This window comes from Centropristis striata, chromosome 1 (assembly GCF_030273125.1).
Source record: "Centropristis striata isolate RG_2023a ecotype Rhode Island chromosome 1, C.striata_1.0, whole genome shotgun sequence".
Lineage (NCBI taxonomy): Eukaryota > Metazoa > Chordata > Actinopteri > Perciformes > Serranidae > Centropristis > Centropristis striata.
In genome coordinates this window covers 3024624-3038618 of record NC_081517.1, presented here as the reverse complement: position 1 = coordinate 3038618, position 13995 = coordinate 3024624, and the positions used below count along the sequence as shown (strand labels likewise).

General features: G+C 35.5%; 1 protein-coding gene across 2 annotated transcripts in view; it reads right to left on the bottom strand.

Moving 5' to 3' along the window:
• Positions 1–13995, bottom strand: part of pdcd11 (programmed cell death 11) — a 38500-nt gene that overhangs the window by 641 nt on the left and 23864 nt on the right. For both annotated transcript variants that reach the window (XM_059350879.1, XM_059350913.1), the window contains exons 25-35: positions 13261–13438; positions 12454–12510; positions 11309–11431; positions 10312–10434; positions 8904–9069; positions 7016–7159; positions 6618–6764; positions 5333–5583; positions 2466–2634; positions 2164–2317; positions 757–922 (exon numbers count right to left, since the gene is read on the bottom strand). In XM_059350879.1, the coding sequence (XP_059206862.1) occupies positions 757–922; positions 2164–2317; positions 2466–2634; positions 5333–5583; positions 6618–6764; positions 7016–7159; positions 8904–9069; positions 10312–10434; positions 11309–11431; positions 12454–12510; positions 13261–13438 (1678 nt within the window). The remainder of the gene's footprint in view (positions 1–756; positions 923–2163; positions 2318–2465; positions 2635–5332; positions 5584–6617; positions 6765–7015; positions 7160–8903; positions 9070–10311; positions 10435–11308; positions 11432–12453; positions 12511–13260; positions 13439–13995) is intronic.

The window sequence follows — 13995 nt, the reverse complement described above, 5'->3', positions numbered from 1 at the left end:
CACCACATTTTTTTCACATGCTCTCTATCACCATAGGTTTCAATTTTTGGTAGGAGCCACTTCATCAAGATTGCGGATCGGAGATGGCACCCATATGAAGTCTATGAGAAATGCTATATCTTCCAAGCCACTTAGAAGGTCAATATTGGTGTCAAAATCTACATTTTCTGGGTCAAGAAATCATTTAAAGCTATTGAGAATATCACTAGATGATTATTTGATCAAATAGATATGTTCATTTTCACCCAGACTGGTAGGTCTTCAAGCAGGGAATCCTCAGTTGAAAATGTTTTGAATTTATGTTCACGGGAGAGTGAGGATTATCTGCAATGTACACTGCTCAAAAAAAATCGAGGGAACACTTTAATCTCATGACAGATCTTGATCAACACATTATTTACACTGAGTCATCTAGTGATATTCTCAATAGCTTTAAATTATTCTTTGACCCAGAAAATGTAGATTTTGACACCAAGATTGACCTTCTGAGTGGCTTGGAAGATTTATTGTTTCTCATAGACTTTATATGGCTGCCATCTCCAATCCCCAATCTTGATGAAGTGGCTCCTACCAAAAATTGAAACCTATGGTGATAGAGAGCATGTGGAAAAATGTTGGTGCTTTTGTCCGGCGTGTCTCCCCTTTCTTCTCAAATCTGGTCCTAAGCCGCCTGACTATAAGAACAGAAAAGCTACAAGGAATTAAATAAAATGTCGACAACTGAGGTCAGAAAGCAGAGTCGGCGGTTTTGCTCACCTGACTTCCTTCTGTGATCCGTGTTTGACCATGAGGTCGATGAAGACGGACCAGAGGTCTGTGCGTTTCGGGTAGCTCGTCAGGACTTTGTCGAACATGGTGCGACCTTTCTCTGAATCACCATAACGGAACTCCAGCTGAGCGAACTTGGCGATCACATCCACACCTGAGAGGAAGTATGACAATACGTAAAGGTTAAAACCTGTGGAGACGCACAGCTGGGACGGGGTAAACACAATCTCAGTGGTCACACACACACACACACACACACACAAAGACACACACACATTCTTGTACTTCTGTCTTTATGAGGGCCCTCATTGTAATAGTGAATTCCCTTTGCAGGTTATAATAGTTTTGGATTTTTCATTAGTTTTTTGTTTTAATTTTGTTGTGAATTTTTGTTTTCAAATTCAGTTAGTTTTAATGAGTTTTTAGTGCGAGTTTGCTAGTTTTAGTTTAGTATTTTTTTTTTTTTTAAATGCTTTAGTTTTAGTGTTAGTTTTTATTAGTGTTAGTTTTTTGTAATGGGGTATTTGTTGGTTGGGAGACTAAAAGAGGTCACAGTAAATTTTACTTCTTGCAATTAATGTTGGACTGCTGTCACAGTAAGTGGTTATTTTTTATTTGCTTCAAACCTTTTGTATTCCTATTTATACTGTTAAACATGCATTTGAGCATGAAATATGTTAAGTTACTGCACTGTAAACATATTTAAAATTGCAGTTTCATCATATCTTGTTAAATGCACGGTCCTATATGCAGTCTTGGGAAGTAACTAAGTACATTTACTCAAGTACTGTACTTAAGTACAATTTTGAGTTACTTGTACTTTACTTGAGTATTTCCATTTTATGTAACTTTATACTTCTACTCCACTACATTTAGAGGCAAATATTGTACTTTTTACTCCACTACATTAAGATGACAGCTTTAGTTACTTTTCAGATTCAACATGAAAAAATATTTAATATGATTACACATTTATAAAACATATCAGTGTATTAAGTAGTTAAAATTAGTCCTATCTGGACAACAGTAAAATGCTACTTATATAAATGCATCAATACAAATAATCTTATAATATATTTAGAACATATAAAACAATCTGAGTGGGTTCATTCTGCATAACTAGTACTTTTACTTTTGATACTTTAAGTACATTTTGGTGCTGATACTTTTGTACTTTTACTTCAGTATGTTTTGAATGCAGGACTTTTACTTGTAGTGGAGTAAATTCACAGTGTTTTATTAGTACTTTTACTTAAGTAAGGGATCTGAATACTTCTTCCACCACTGCCTATATGTGTCCCTGTGGTAGTGTTGATGAAAAACTGTGGCCCCTTGCAGCATTTAAGTTGCCCATCCCTGGTTTATATGGTTCAGAGTTTGCACAGGCCATCTTACTTTCTTTAGAGGGCAGACTCGTCAGCGCCCTCTGCAGGAGAGCACTGGCAGCATCACTCTGGCCCTGCTGCAGCAGGAAGGTCCCGTAGCTCAGCCACACCGCCTTGTTCTGACGGAAACGCTTCACCATGGTCTTATAAAGACCTTCTGCTTCCTGGAACGGAGCAGATAAAGCACACAGAAGGAGAGAAATTCAAATGTGAGTGGCTACAGAACACATTATTTTACCGTCAGTCTCAACAAATGGACGTGATGTATAAACTGAGGAGAGTTCAGGGTGCTGAGCAGTCAGAGGATGGTACCTTGGTCTTGTCAGACTTTGCGTAGATGTCAGCCAGCTGCTGGTAAACAGGCATGGGCTCACAGAACTGCAGAGCTCGCTCAAACACCTTCTTCAGGCTCTCCTCGGTGCCGTACATGTTCTCCAGGTTCAGCAGGGCCACCCACACATTCAGCTTCTCCTGCTCTTCCCTTTTACAAAAACATACAAGGACCTGCTGTTAGGTTTGGTATTATCTATCAACACAAACATGTATGTAAACAATGTAAAACCTTTTTCTCATTTCAACAGTCACAATATTTCCTCGTCAGTTTAACTTATATTTATTGTAAAATTGAAACTGTTCTTGGATGAATTGTGTGAGAAATGTTTCCATCAGAAAATATAACCAAATCAGGAGTTGAGGAAATATTAAAGTACATTTTTGAGTTTAAAGAACCTTTGCAGGTACAACATTGGTTAGGTATTTATTTAAAAGGGAAGATAAGAGCAAAGGACATTTATTTTTTTAATTTACTGAGAGTAACCGTCCTGAAGCAGGTGACTAAAGCATGGAAACAATCAAATACACCAAAATTAAGAGCATGGGTATTAACAGCAGAACAAATTTTAGAGATGGAAAGACTAACTTTTAGAAATAGGGAACAAATACATATTTGGAATAAGTTATACTGTAAAGAAAGGCTGGTAAAAACAGTGGAAATATTTAATCAAATTAAGGAGATGAACTAAATGATCCCAACACTAACACTCACATGCATACACACACAGATTCATGAACACGCATACATGCACCACCGCTTATTTTTTCATTATATTATTACCCTTTTTTTTTGTTTGTTTTTTTGTTTTTTGTTTTGTTTTGTGTCATTAGTTTGTTGTTTATTTCTTTTCTTAGAGATCCTTAATTGGGGAATACCAGTTTGCCTTGTATATATGTTTGCCTGTTTACCCTATGTTTTTGTTATTTACTTTGTGAAAAAAAGGGGAAAAAAAAAAAATGCAAGGTACAATATTGTAAAGAAATCAAAATGACTCATTATGTTTGTGAAAGTAAGAAGCCTTGCAATAAAGTATTAAGAAAATATAACCAAATCGAAATTTAAAATAGTTTCACTAATATCATTTAAATCTACATCTCGTTTAAAATGATGCCAAAAACAGCATTTGCACTAACAAATCTCCTGTAAAAAAAAAAAAGAAATTATTTCTGCACTCGTCAGTGCAACTGGGAAGCCATGATTGACTCCACTAGAAACAACAATCACATGAAAAAAAACTGCCAATAATCTAAAATTGTAAGTAGAGGTTGTTCAAATGTAAATAGTTCAATATGCAGCAGCTATGGAGCCTCATTTCCCACCAGATTATTGGCAACACTTGTGGGTACTTGTTGTGCCAAATGTTGTACAAGTTGATTACATTTTTTTTAAAAATAAAATAATCAAAATAAATGTTTCTTTATTTAGATTTCTGGCATAACTACTGTTCTCCCTACTCCATGATTGTGCTGTTTCCATAGCGATGCAGGGCTCATTTATGACTGTGGAAAATATAACAGAAGCAAAAAAAATGCCCTGAAACTGCTTGGGGTTCAGAGAATTCAGTAAACACCAAGGTTATAATAGTTTTGGATTTTTCATTAGTTTTAGTTTTAATTTCGTTGTCAATTTTTGTTTTCAAATTCAGTAAGTTTTAGTTTTTAGAGTGAGTTTGCTAGTTTTGATTAGTTTTATTTTTTGGAAAATGCTTAGTTTTAGTTTAGTTTTTATTAGTTTTAGTGTTAGTTTTAGTTTTTTTGTAATGGGGTATTTGTTGGGTGCCAGATTCAAAAAGGTCACAATAAATTTTTCCTTTATTTCCTTTTATTATCCATCTCAGCCCCAATAAGTTTATTAAGTCATAAAACCAGATAGATGAAATTGATTTCATATCAACCAAAAAGGTTTACGTATGAAAAAAGTTGACAAAGACGAAAACGAAGGACATTTCCACTATAATTTTAGTTAGTTTTAGTTAGTTTTGTAACGGCAAAATACAGTTTCAGTTAGTTATCGTTTTTTAAAAACTCTCGTTTTTATTTTTATTTCAGTTAACGAAAATGTGTTTTCAATTTTAGTTTTCGTTTTTTCGTTAGTTTTCGTTAACTATAATAACCTTGGTAAACACACAGTTGAACAGCTTAAAACTATTTTTGGTAACACTTTCTATGAAGACTACATCTATAGTGCATTATGAGCGCATTCATAGTGAATTATAATGCTCATTATCATCAATCATAATGCATTATGACTGCACTCAAACACATATAAAGTTTCATGATGCACTATATCAACAGTTATAAATATAGCTTATAATGACTTATAAATCCAAGTGTCTTATGAGTGCTCTTGACTGGTTATAAACTACAGGCTGACTGATGAGGCTTATAATACATTACAACTACTCATACCCCTCTATACACACACCTCAACAATCAATTGTTATAAGGACTCATAGGATGCCATAAGTATAAATAAATCATCAATGTATGCTTTAAGTAAAGTGAGGTTCATATAGACGCATCTATAATGCAGTATAGCTAATCAGCTATACTGCATTATAGATGCGTCTATATGTATAATGTATTATAAGCCTCATCAGTCAGCCTGTAGTTTATAACCAGTCAAGAGCATTCATAAGACACTTGGATTTATAAGTCATTATAAGCTATATTTATAACTGTTGATATAGTGCATCATGAAGCTTTATATGAGTTTATGAATGCAGTCATAATGCATTATGATTGATTATAATGAGCATTATAATTCACTATGAATGCGCTCATAATGCACTATAGATGTAGTCTTCATAGAAAGTGTTACCCTATTGTTTTTCTAATGTAGTCACCTGAAGGAGATGGTCTTTAGGGCCCTCTCGGCCACGGCGCGGGCCTGCTCGATCTGGGTGGCCTGCAGGTGGTGAGCCATGTACTGCAGCCAGAGCAGAGAGCTGTTGGGTGAAGCCAGAAGCAGGCGCTCGAAGGCGGCAGCATCCTGAGGACGCAGGCTGGGATCCATCAGCTGGCTCTCCCTCTGCACCAGAGCCTTCTCTGCTGCCTTCTTCTCCTGCTCCACCTCATGACGAGACTTCTTCTGGGGCTGGGAGAAAAAGAGTGCTTTAGGGCGTTTTCACACCTGAAAGTCTGTCAAGCCTGTCCTGTCCTGTTGAATCTTGCTTCAATGTTTCTATTTATCTATTTTATATATTGTCTCTTTGCCTTGTTCTGTAATTTTACTTAATCATTTTCTTTTTCTATACTAATGTTCTATGTACTGTTCCAGGGACTACAGGTGGAAAATAGCAATCTGCTAGAACCTGGCACTCTTGTTGTACAAGTACAAACTAGAAAATTTCCTCTGGGGAAATTTTCAAAGGGCCACGGGGGCTACTGCCGTGTGTGTGTGTATCTGTAACTGTAATCACAGCAAAGATCAAAGCAATCAACAGAATTAACTGACACCTGTTAATGAAAGAGTGACAGCAGCCAGAGATGGACTGGAATTTCTGGCCTCGAACAGAAAGCATTTTTGGCAAAACCATAATACCTATCATTGATCCGACTTCACTTTGAGCGTCCTGAGTTCTTTTTGAACGTCTAAATATGATTTTTTTTTAAGTAAAAATGAAAAAATAGCTTTGTTAGAGCGATCTAAAAAAACTGTTCCATCTTCCTTTTTTCCCAAATCTTCCTGCGTTTTTAATATGGGAGCCAATGAGGCTGTTGGTGGTGTTGGTGCCGCATCTGTGCGTCCTACGCCCAAACTATAACTCTGACAGCTTTACCAGAGGATTGTGAGTGAGAAGACACATTTTCCTACGTTTCTATGTATAAATTATTTCTGTAGAGTGGAATTTGCGGCCTGGAGCGCAGTTTTCAAATTTATTTTTTGACAGTTTTTTCTCTCCCTCTACACTCTGGCGATGATGTCACACACTGTGACACGAACATTCCGTGCAATACACACCCATTATAATCTCAGAATTTCTCCAAAAATGATCATGGTCATTGAACAGGGATTGATAAAAAACTATATGACCTATCGAGCACTGGTCCCTACAGCCATTGCTGTATGGGACCAGTGCTCGGTGCGATTGCCCCGAGGCCCTAATTACAATATTCCTGTCAGCTCACCTTGCTGCCTCCATCCTGCTCCTCTCCATCACTGGAGTCGTCGTCCTGCGCTGCCGAGGCCGGCTTCAGGGAGCTCAGCCCCACGTCCCAGCAGAAACCTGCTGCCACCTGCAGCCTGGATGGAGCCGCTGAGCTGGGAGTCACCGGCTGAGGGAGAGGAAGAGGAAATGCATTTATCATCTTCTTGATAACGACTTATACTGCATTAACCCTCTGAAATCTTGGGCTATTATGTCCTTTAAAAAATCTGTTAAAAAATCTTCACCATGCCACGTTGGTGTCAGTTTTTTCAGCGTTATCTCACCTAAATGTCCTGATAATTAATTTTTAACTTTGACTTACTTGATAGAAATGTTGAACCCAAAAGAAACAAAGGAAAACAAAAAATCTGAGCTTACTTTCACTGAAACAGATGTGGGCTCTTCTTCCTCTTCCTTATCCTCCTCTTCTCTGAAGTACACCTCCACTCCGCTGTCGTTGCCATCAGTCTTTGCTTTCTTTGTCTTCTTCTTCTTCTTCGGGACCGAGGACTCTGCTGCTTTCTGACAAGTGAAACACAGTTGGATCATAAATCACAACACACACTATTCCTACTAATGTGATGGAAACAGAAGCTCTTGTTATTACAATGAGAAACTTGAGAGGGAAATAATGATTTAGTATCACAAAATAATGATCCCATTAAATAAAATAGAGCTACAAGTATAGCAAAAAAATAATGATGAAGTATTGCTAAATGATGACTTAATGCGTCAAAGCAATTTTCACTAAAAGTGTATTATTATTATTATTATTATTATAATGACTTAAAGGGTCTCGGGAAGTTTACACCTTATTATCTTTTTTTCTGGCTGAAATAAGTTTCCATAAATAAGACAGTGACCATCTGGCTGCAGTTGAAGCTGCACAGCATGCAGAAAGTTTTAACCTGAGGCTGAAGATCAATGCAGCATTTATTACCATCAGACCAGAGGATAATGAATGAGTGATACCTGAAGATGGCATTGATCTACATGGAAGAGGTTCGCCTATCTCGAGTGCTGTTCACATCAAAGTTATAATAGTTTTGGATTTTTCATTCGTTTTAGTTTTAATTTTTTTTTAATTATCTTTTTATTAGGAAATTTCACAACACTTGACAAGTACAAATGGATTTACAGTTGTTAGTATCAAAATTGTACAGAGCCAATAGCTTCTTGTTCCAAATGTTCATTGTCCATTCCCTTTTAATATGTGATATATATATGAATATGTAAACAAAAAACAAAGACAAACAAAGACATAGGGAGGCAAAAAGTAAATACACAACATGAATAAATAAATAAATAAATAAATACATAAATATAAAAGTCTGTAGCAGTCGGGCATAATTCAGTTGTATTCATGTCACTGAGATACAGTGGGAAACCCAAAAAAAAAAAAAGGAAAAAGGAAATCAAATAAAAAGTTTCCTCAGCTTGTTACCTTTACAAAATCCGGTCTTAAAGGTCTGATGAACTGCACCCATCTTTCCCAGTGTTTCATAAATATGTTTAACTTCAGGTTGAGAGAAAAGTGATCTTTTCCATGGTATAAATATCTATTGTCACATCTATCTAATTATAGTTTTAGTTTTAATTTCGTTGACAATTTTTGTTTTCAAATTCAGTTAGTTTTAATGAGTTTTTAGAGTGAGTTTTCTAGTTTTAATTAGTTTTTATTTTTTGGAAAATGCTTAGTTTTAGTTTATTTTTGTGTTAGTTTTAGTTTTTTTGTAATGGGGTATTTGTTGGGTGTGAGATTCAAACTAGTCACAATAAATGTTTCCTTGATTTCCTTTATTTAGTCATAAAAGCAGATAGATGAAATAGATTTCATATCAACCAAAAAGGTTTATGTATGAAAAAAGTTGACAAAAACTAAGGACATTTTCACTATAATTTTAGTAAGTTTTAGTTAGTTTTGTAACCACAAAATACAGTTTCAGTTAGTTATCGTTTTTATTTTTATTTTAGTTAACGAAAATGTTTTTTCAATTCTAGTTTTCGTTCTTTCGTTAGTTTTCGTTAACTATAATAACCTTGGTTCACATGCAGCAAACTTAAAAGGGTAATTTTAATGTCTTTTTTTGGTCATTTTGTGTCTTATTTAAGTAATTTTGTTTTTTTCCTGTCATTTTGTGCCTTTTTTTTTTAGTAATTCTGTGTCTTTAGTGACTCCCTACAATATGTTGGCTAGTTAATATGAAAAGCAGGAAGGAGGGAACGTTTGATGTGAGACTGGAGTGAAACTGAGGCTATTTGTTACCTGCTCGCTCTCAGACGCTGCTCGTTTGTTCTTCTTCTTGGTGTCTTGTATCGTCTTCTCTCCGATGGGACGCAGCGGCAGACCCAGAGACTCTGGGAGGACGTCTGGCTTCCCGGTGTCCTCTGGGAGCAGAGAGAGGTGGACCAGCTCCTCCTCTCTGTCGATGCTGAGGACCAGAATAGAAAGAGCTGCAGGTTTAAAATGATGCATTGAGTCTATAAATGGCTGTTAGCTAAAGCTGCACGGGGCCAGAGATGTAAAGACACACCATCAGATCCACGGCAATATTTTGTTTTACTTTTTTCCTCGTAAATCTGCGATCCTGCCACTTTAATCTAATAAATTTGCAACTTTTTTCTCAAAATATTACCCTCCTCCCCCAGGTTTGTATTTTTATTTTTATTCATACTTGGCCCTAGTATGCCGTCATAGTCAAGTTCTCGTGGTACAAGTCACTGAAGAATAACTCTGTTTGTACAACTGTTTCTTGCTTCTTCTTTTTTTTCTAAATTTTTCATTTTTACATTGGAGGTCAAGGTCATTATATTATCATTATATTATTATATTATTATCATACTGATATGAGCTGATATTATCAGCCTGATCTTTGCTGATTAACTAGAACAGAGGTGTCAAACTCTGGCCCGTGGGCCAAATTTGGCCCGCAGTATAATTATATTTGGCCCGCGAGGAAATACCAAATGACAACCAGAGCTGGTATTATACAGCGCAAATAATACTACAAATCCCAGAATGCTCTGCTGGTGTTTTGGCTTGAACACAGTAGATCAGCGTGGAGCAAACTGAGCAACAATTAAAGTTGTCTTTATGCACTTTTTCTTGCTAGTCCAAGGCTTGAATGGTTGCACATTCATTGAAGGATATTATTATTAGTCATTTGGTTTGTTATTGTTATTTTATTCTCACATTTATTTTTAGCCTGTGGAAAAAGATTACTGTTAAATTTAAATTTAAAGAAGGCCGCATATAAAATAGAGGGACATTCAATTTTTATTTAAATTTTATTTAAGAAATGAATGCCATTGATGTGTTTGTTTGTTTTATTTGATATTTGATTTTGCATGTTTGCAATATTAAGTTATATCAAGCTTTGCTTGTTCCATTTCGTTTTAACTTGTTTAGGTCAATTTTTTGATTGTTGGCCCGCGACTTTGTCCAAGTTTTAAATTTTGGCCCACTGTGTATTTGAGTTTGACACCCCTGAACTAGAAGAAATCCATGTGGTTCTACGACCAAAAAGAGAAACATGGGGACCCCATTGATATCCACTGAAGTTACCAAATATGGTTCTTTGCCTGATAAAGGGTTAAGGATAACTGGTTCTGGGTTCTTATGGGTTAAATATTCTATTTTCAACCATAAAACAGAAATCGGTGCTCTTCTTTACCTGATGATCTTGGTAGTGAGCAGCATGTTGGTGGTGAGGTGCTGAGAGAGGAGCTTGTGGTTGCTGACGGAGTATTTGGTGGATTGTTGAAGCGGAGCTGTTCCTGTGATGCTCGCTGACAGCCTGGAGACAAACAGAGTGAGATGAGGACGACTGCAGAAATAAATACACTTTCCAGAGAAATATGCAGCATGTTGTTCCACTCAGAGGTTTGTATTTTTTTAAACATTTTTTATTTGAAGAAATGAATATGGAACACAGATATTCAACATACATCATTTTTCTTATTTTCTTCAAAATGAAAAATAAATAAATAAATTAAATAATGAAAATAAACTTGTGAGTGAGAAGAACACCTCAAATAATATACGGAAAAAAAGTTACAGGCATGAAAATATATACAAATAAAATAATACTGTAATACAAAATAAATAAAGATAAACTAAAATAAAAAAAGCTAATAAATAAGAGAAAATGTGGACATCAAGACATTGCAAATAGGTTATTTTCCTTCTTTTCATTTTTAATCTTGCGGGAGGGCTGTAAGTTTCTCAAAATAAGATAATAAAAGGGCCCATGCTTCAGAGAATTTTTGGGTCGGCCCTCTAATGCAATATTTTATCTTTTCCAACTGAAGGAATAGAATCAGGTCCTTCATCCAGGAAGAGACTTTGGGTGGATGTGCTGATTTCCACTAAGGAGAGTTGAAAAAGCACATTTTTAATTTAATTTGTCATTGATGAACCCTCTCCTGGGACTCCAAATATAGCCATTTCAACACTAGGTTAGATGTCTCTACTAAAAGCTTCAGATAGAGTTTGAAATATCATATTCCAAAAAGTATACAGTTTATTCCAGGCCCAGAACATATGGGTCAGATCAGCCTTAGCTAACATTAGAATAAATCCTAGAGAGTCTGGCTCTGCTATGATTGGTTCGATGGAGGAGGTTTGTATTTTTATATGGAATTTAAATATGAATACACATTTCTACTAACCTGATGTAGACGCCCTGCGCTCCCACAGACTTGACGTAGCCTCGGATTATTTGGCCTTCCTGCAGTTCGTCTATAGACAAAAACTCAGGGTCCTTGGCTGGTTTGGCCTGCTGTGGGTTCAGCCTGGAGAGCAAAGGGAACCAACCGTGTTGTAAAAAGATACCAGTCTGCATCTGTTACGACTCACAAATCCAACCAATATGGAAAAAAATATGGAATGGAATGGGATGTGTGAGGAATTAAAACTATGTTCAAACATTAAACACTTCAAAATCAAATATAAAGAGCATGTCTTCACACGATATAGGGATGAAAATGAAATGAAATATTATTTTTCTTTTTTTTCTGTTGTTTTGTTTGTTTGTTCATTGTTGTCTCATTTTGACTACATGGCTGTATGTGTACTTATGTGTGTGTAAGTTAATAACAAGTTACACTACCGGTCAAAAGTTTTAGAACACCCCAATTTTTCCATTTTTTATTGAAATTCAAGAAGTCAAATGAACAGCTTGAAAGGGTACAAAGGTAAGTGGTGAACTGCCAGAGGTAAATAAAAAAAGGTAAGCTTAACCAAAACTGAAAGATAATGTACATTTCAGAATTATTATTAAGTCATTTTGTGTCTTTTGGTGTCTTTTTTTGTATTCTTGTGTCTTTTTTTGGTCATTTTGTGTCATTTTTTAGTCCTTTAGTTCAACATAAAATGTGATTTTGAATCTTTTTTTTATTTTCAAAACACAATAAAGAATTTTAAATGTGCATTAATTTCAGAGTACACTGAGACATTAAACTGCATCATTTTCAATTAAATTCTGGAAAAGTTGGTGTGTTCTAAAACTTTTGACCAGTAGTGTATGTATGTTAATAATGGTAATAATAAGTTTATATACAACATTACTATGTGTTATACATACATATATATATAAATATTATTGTTGTTATAAGTTGGGATTTAATAAGCTTTGGCTTCTTCCCACTCCTTTTGAACACAAATAAGTGTTGAGTCCTGTTGTTTTTGTGTTGTCATTTTGTGTTGTTGTCTTGTATTTATTGTTGTTCGTTTTTTTTTAATTGTTCATCTTTTATTTTGTGTTCAAATAAAGTCTCAATCAATCAATCAATCAATCAACAAAACTGGTGCATACCTTGATGAACGTAGAGACAGCTGCCACTTGTCATTTTCAACTCCTAGAAGGAAACACCTGGAAGCAAGAAGGAAAAAACACACAACTTCTAAGTCTACACTTTCAGATAATCAAGAGTGTATGAAAGAAAGAAAGCCACTGGGACTCCACCCAGTTGTTGTAATGGGAAATAAAGCAAAAACTGTCCTAATATATCTGTCTAACTGTGCCCCAGACTGTGTGCAGTATACAGATACTGGAGCCCCAGACATGACATGGTAAAAAATTTTTTAATTGTGGCCACAATATAGCTACAGCGTGCGCACAAAATATTAATTTGTGGCCACAAAATACAAATTTGTGGCCACAAAATACTAATTCGTGAGAACGAAATACTAATTTGTGGCCACAAAATACTAATTCGTGGCCACAAAATACTAAATTGTGGCCACAAAATACTAATTCGTGGGCACGAAGTAGGTATAATGTGCGCACAAAATACTAATTAATAATATTAATATCATTCCTGGACAGTTGGGTACGCAATAATATTTCATGCGCACGTTGTAGCTATATTGTGGCCACAATTTTATTTTATTTTTTACCATGTCATGTCTGGGGCTCCGTAAGATACATCTCAATAAATTAGAATATAATACAAAAGTCTATTTCCAGTAGTTCAAGTCAAATGTGTCATTTCCACTTTCTGAATTGAGTTACTGACATAAATAAACTTTTCTATGATATTCTAACTTATTGAGATGCACCTGTACATTAAAGGGCATTTCAGCTACAGTAAAGCTGAATGTGGCTCCTGCATCTACTGACCTGAGCAGCTGGTCGTTGCTGAACCCGTCCAGGGGGTTTTGTTTGTAGGCGTCAGCCACGTCGGTGACAGCAACAGCCCCCACGCCGCCAAAGGGCAGTTTGAGCAGGAGGCCAACTCGTGGCTGAATACCAGTCACAATCCCCAAAGAAACACTGCCTACCTCCAGTTTATGGATACCTGGAAAACAAACAAGAACCCAGAATCAAAATAATTACTTGTTGATGTGCAGACAACAATAAAACAGCCGACATGATAGGTCAGGGGTCTCAAACTCACAGCCCAATTGTGGCCCTCACCTTGATATGAAAGTTTAATGTGAGTTTAATATGAATGGCACTTTACTGTGTTGTGTGTGTTTTTTTTTTTTTATTTTGTCTTTTTTTCTAATTCTGTTTTTTTTTTTTTGTGGTCATTTTGTTTCTTTTTTGGGTCATTTTATGTCGTTTTTGGTCATTTTGTGTCTTTAAGTAATTTAGTTTTTTTCCTGTGATTTTGTGCCTTTTTTTTTTTGTAATTCTGGGTCTTTTCTTGGTCATTTTGTTTCTTTTTTAAGTAATTCAGGTTTTTTGTGTCATTTTGTGTCTTTTTTGTGTCATTTTATGTCTTTTTTGTGTCATTTTATGTCTTTTTTGTGTCATTTTATGTCTTTTATGGGTCATTTTATTTATATTTTGGGTCATTTTGTGTCTTTTTTAAGTAATTTAGTTTTTTCCTGTCATTTTGTGTCTTTTTTG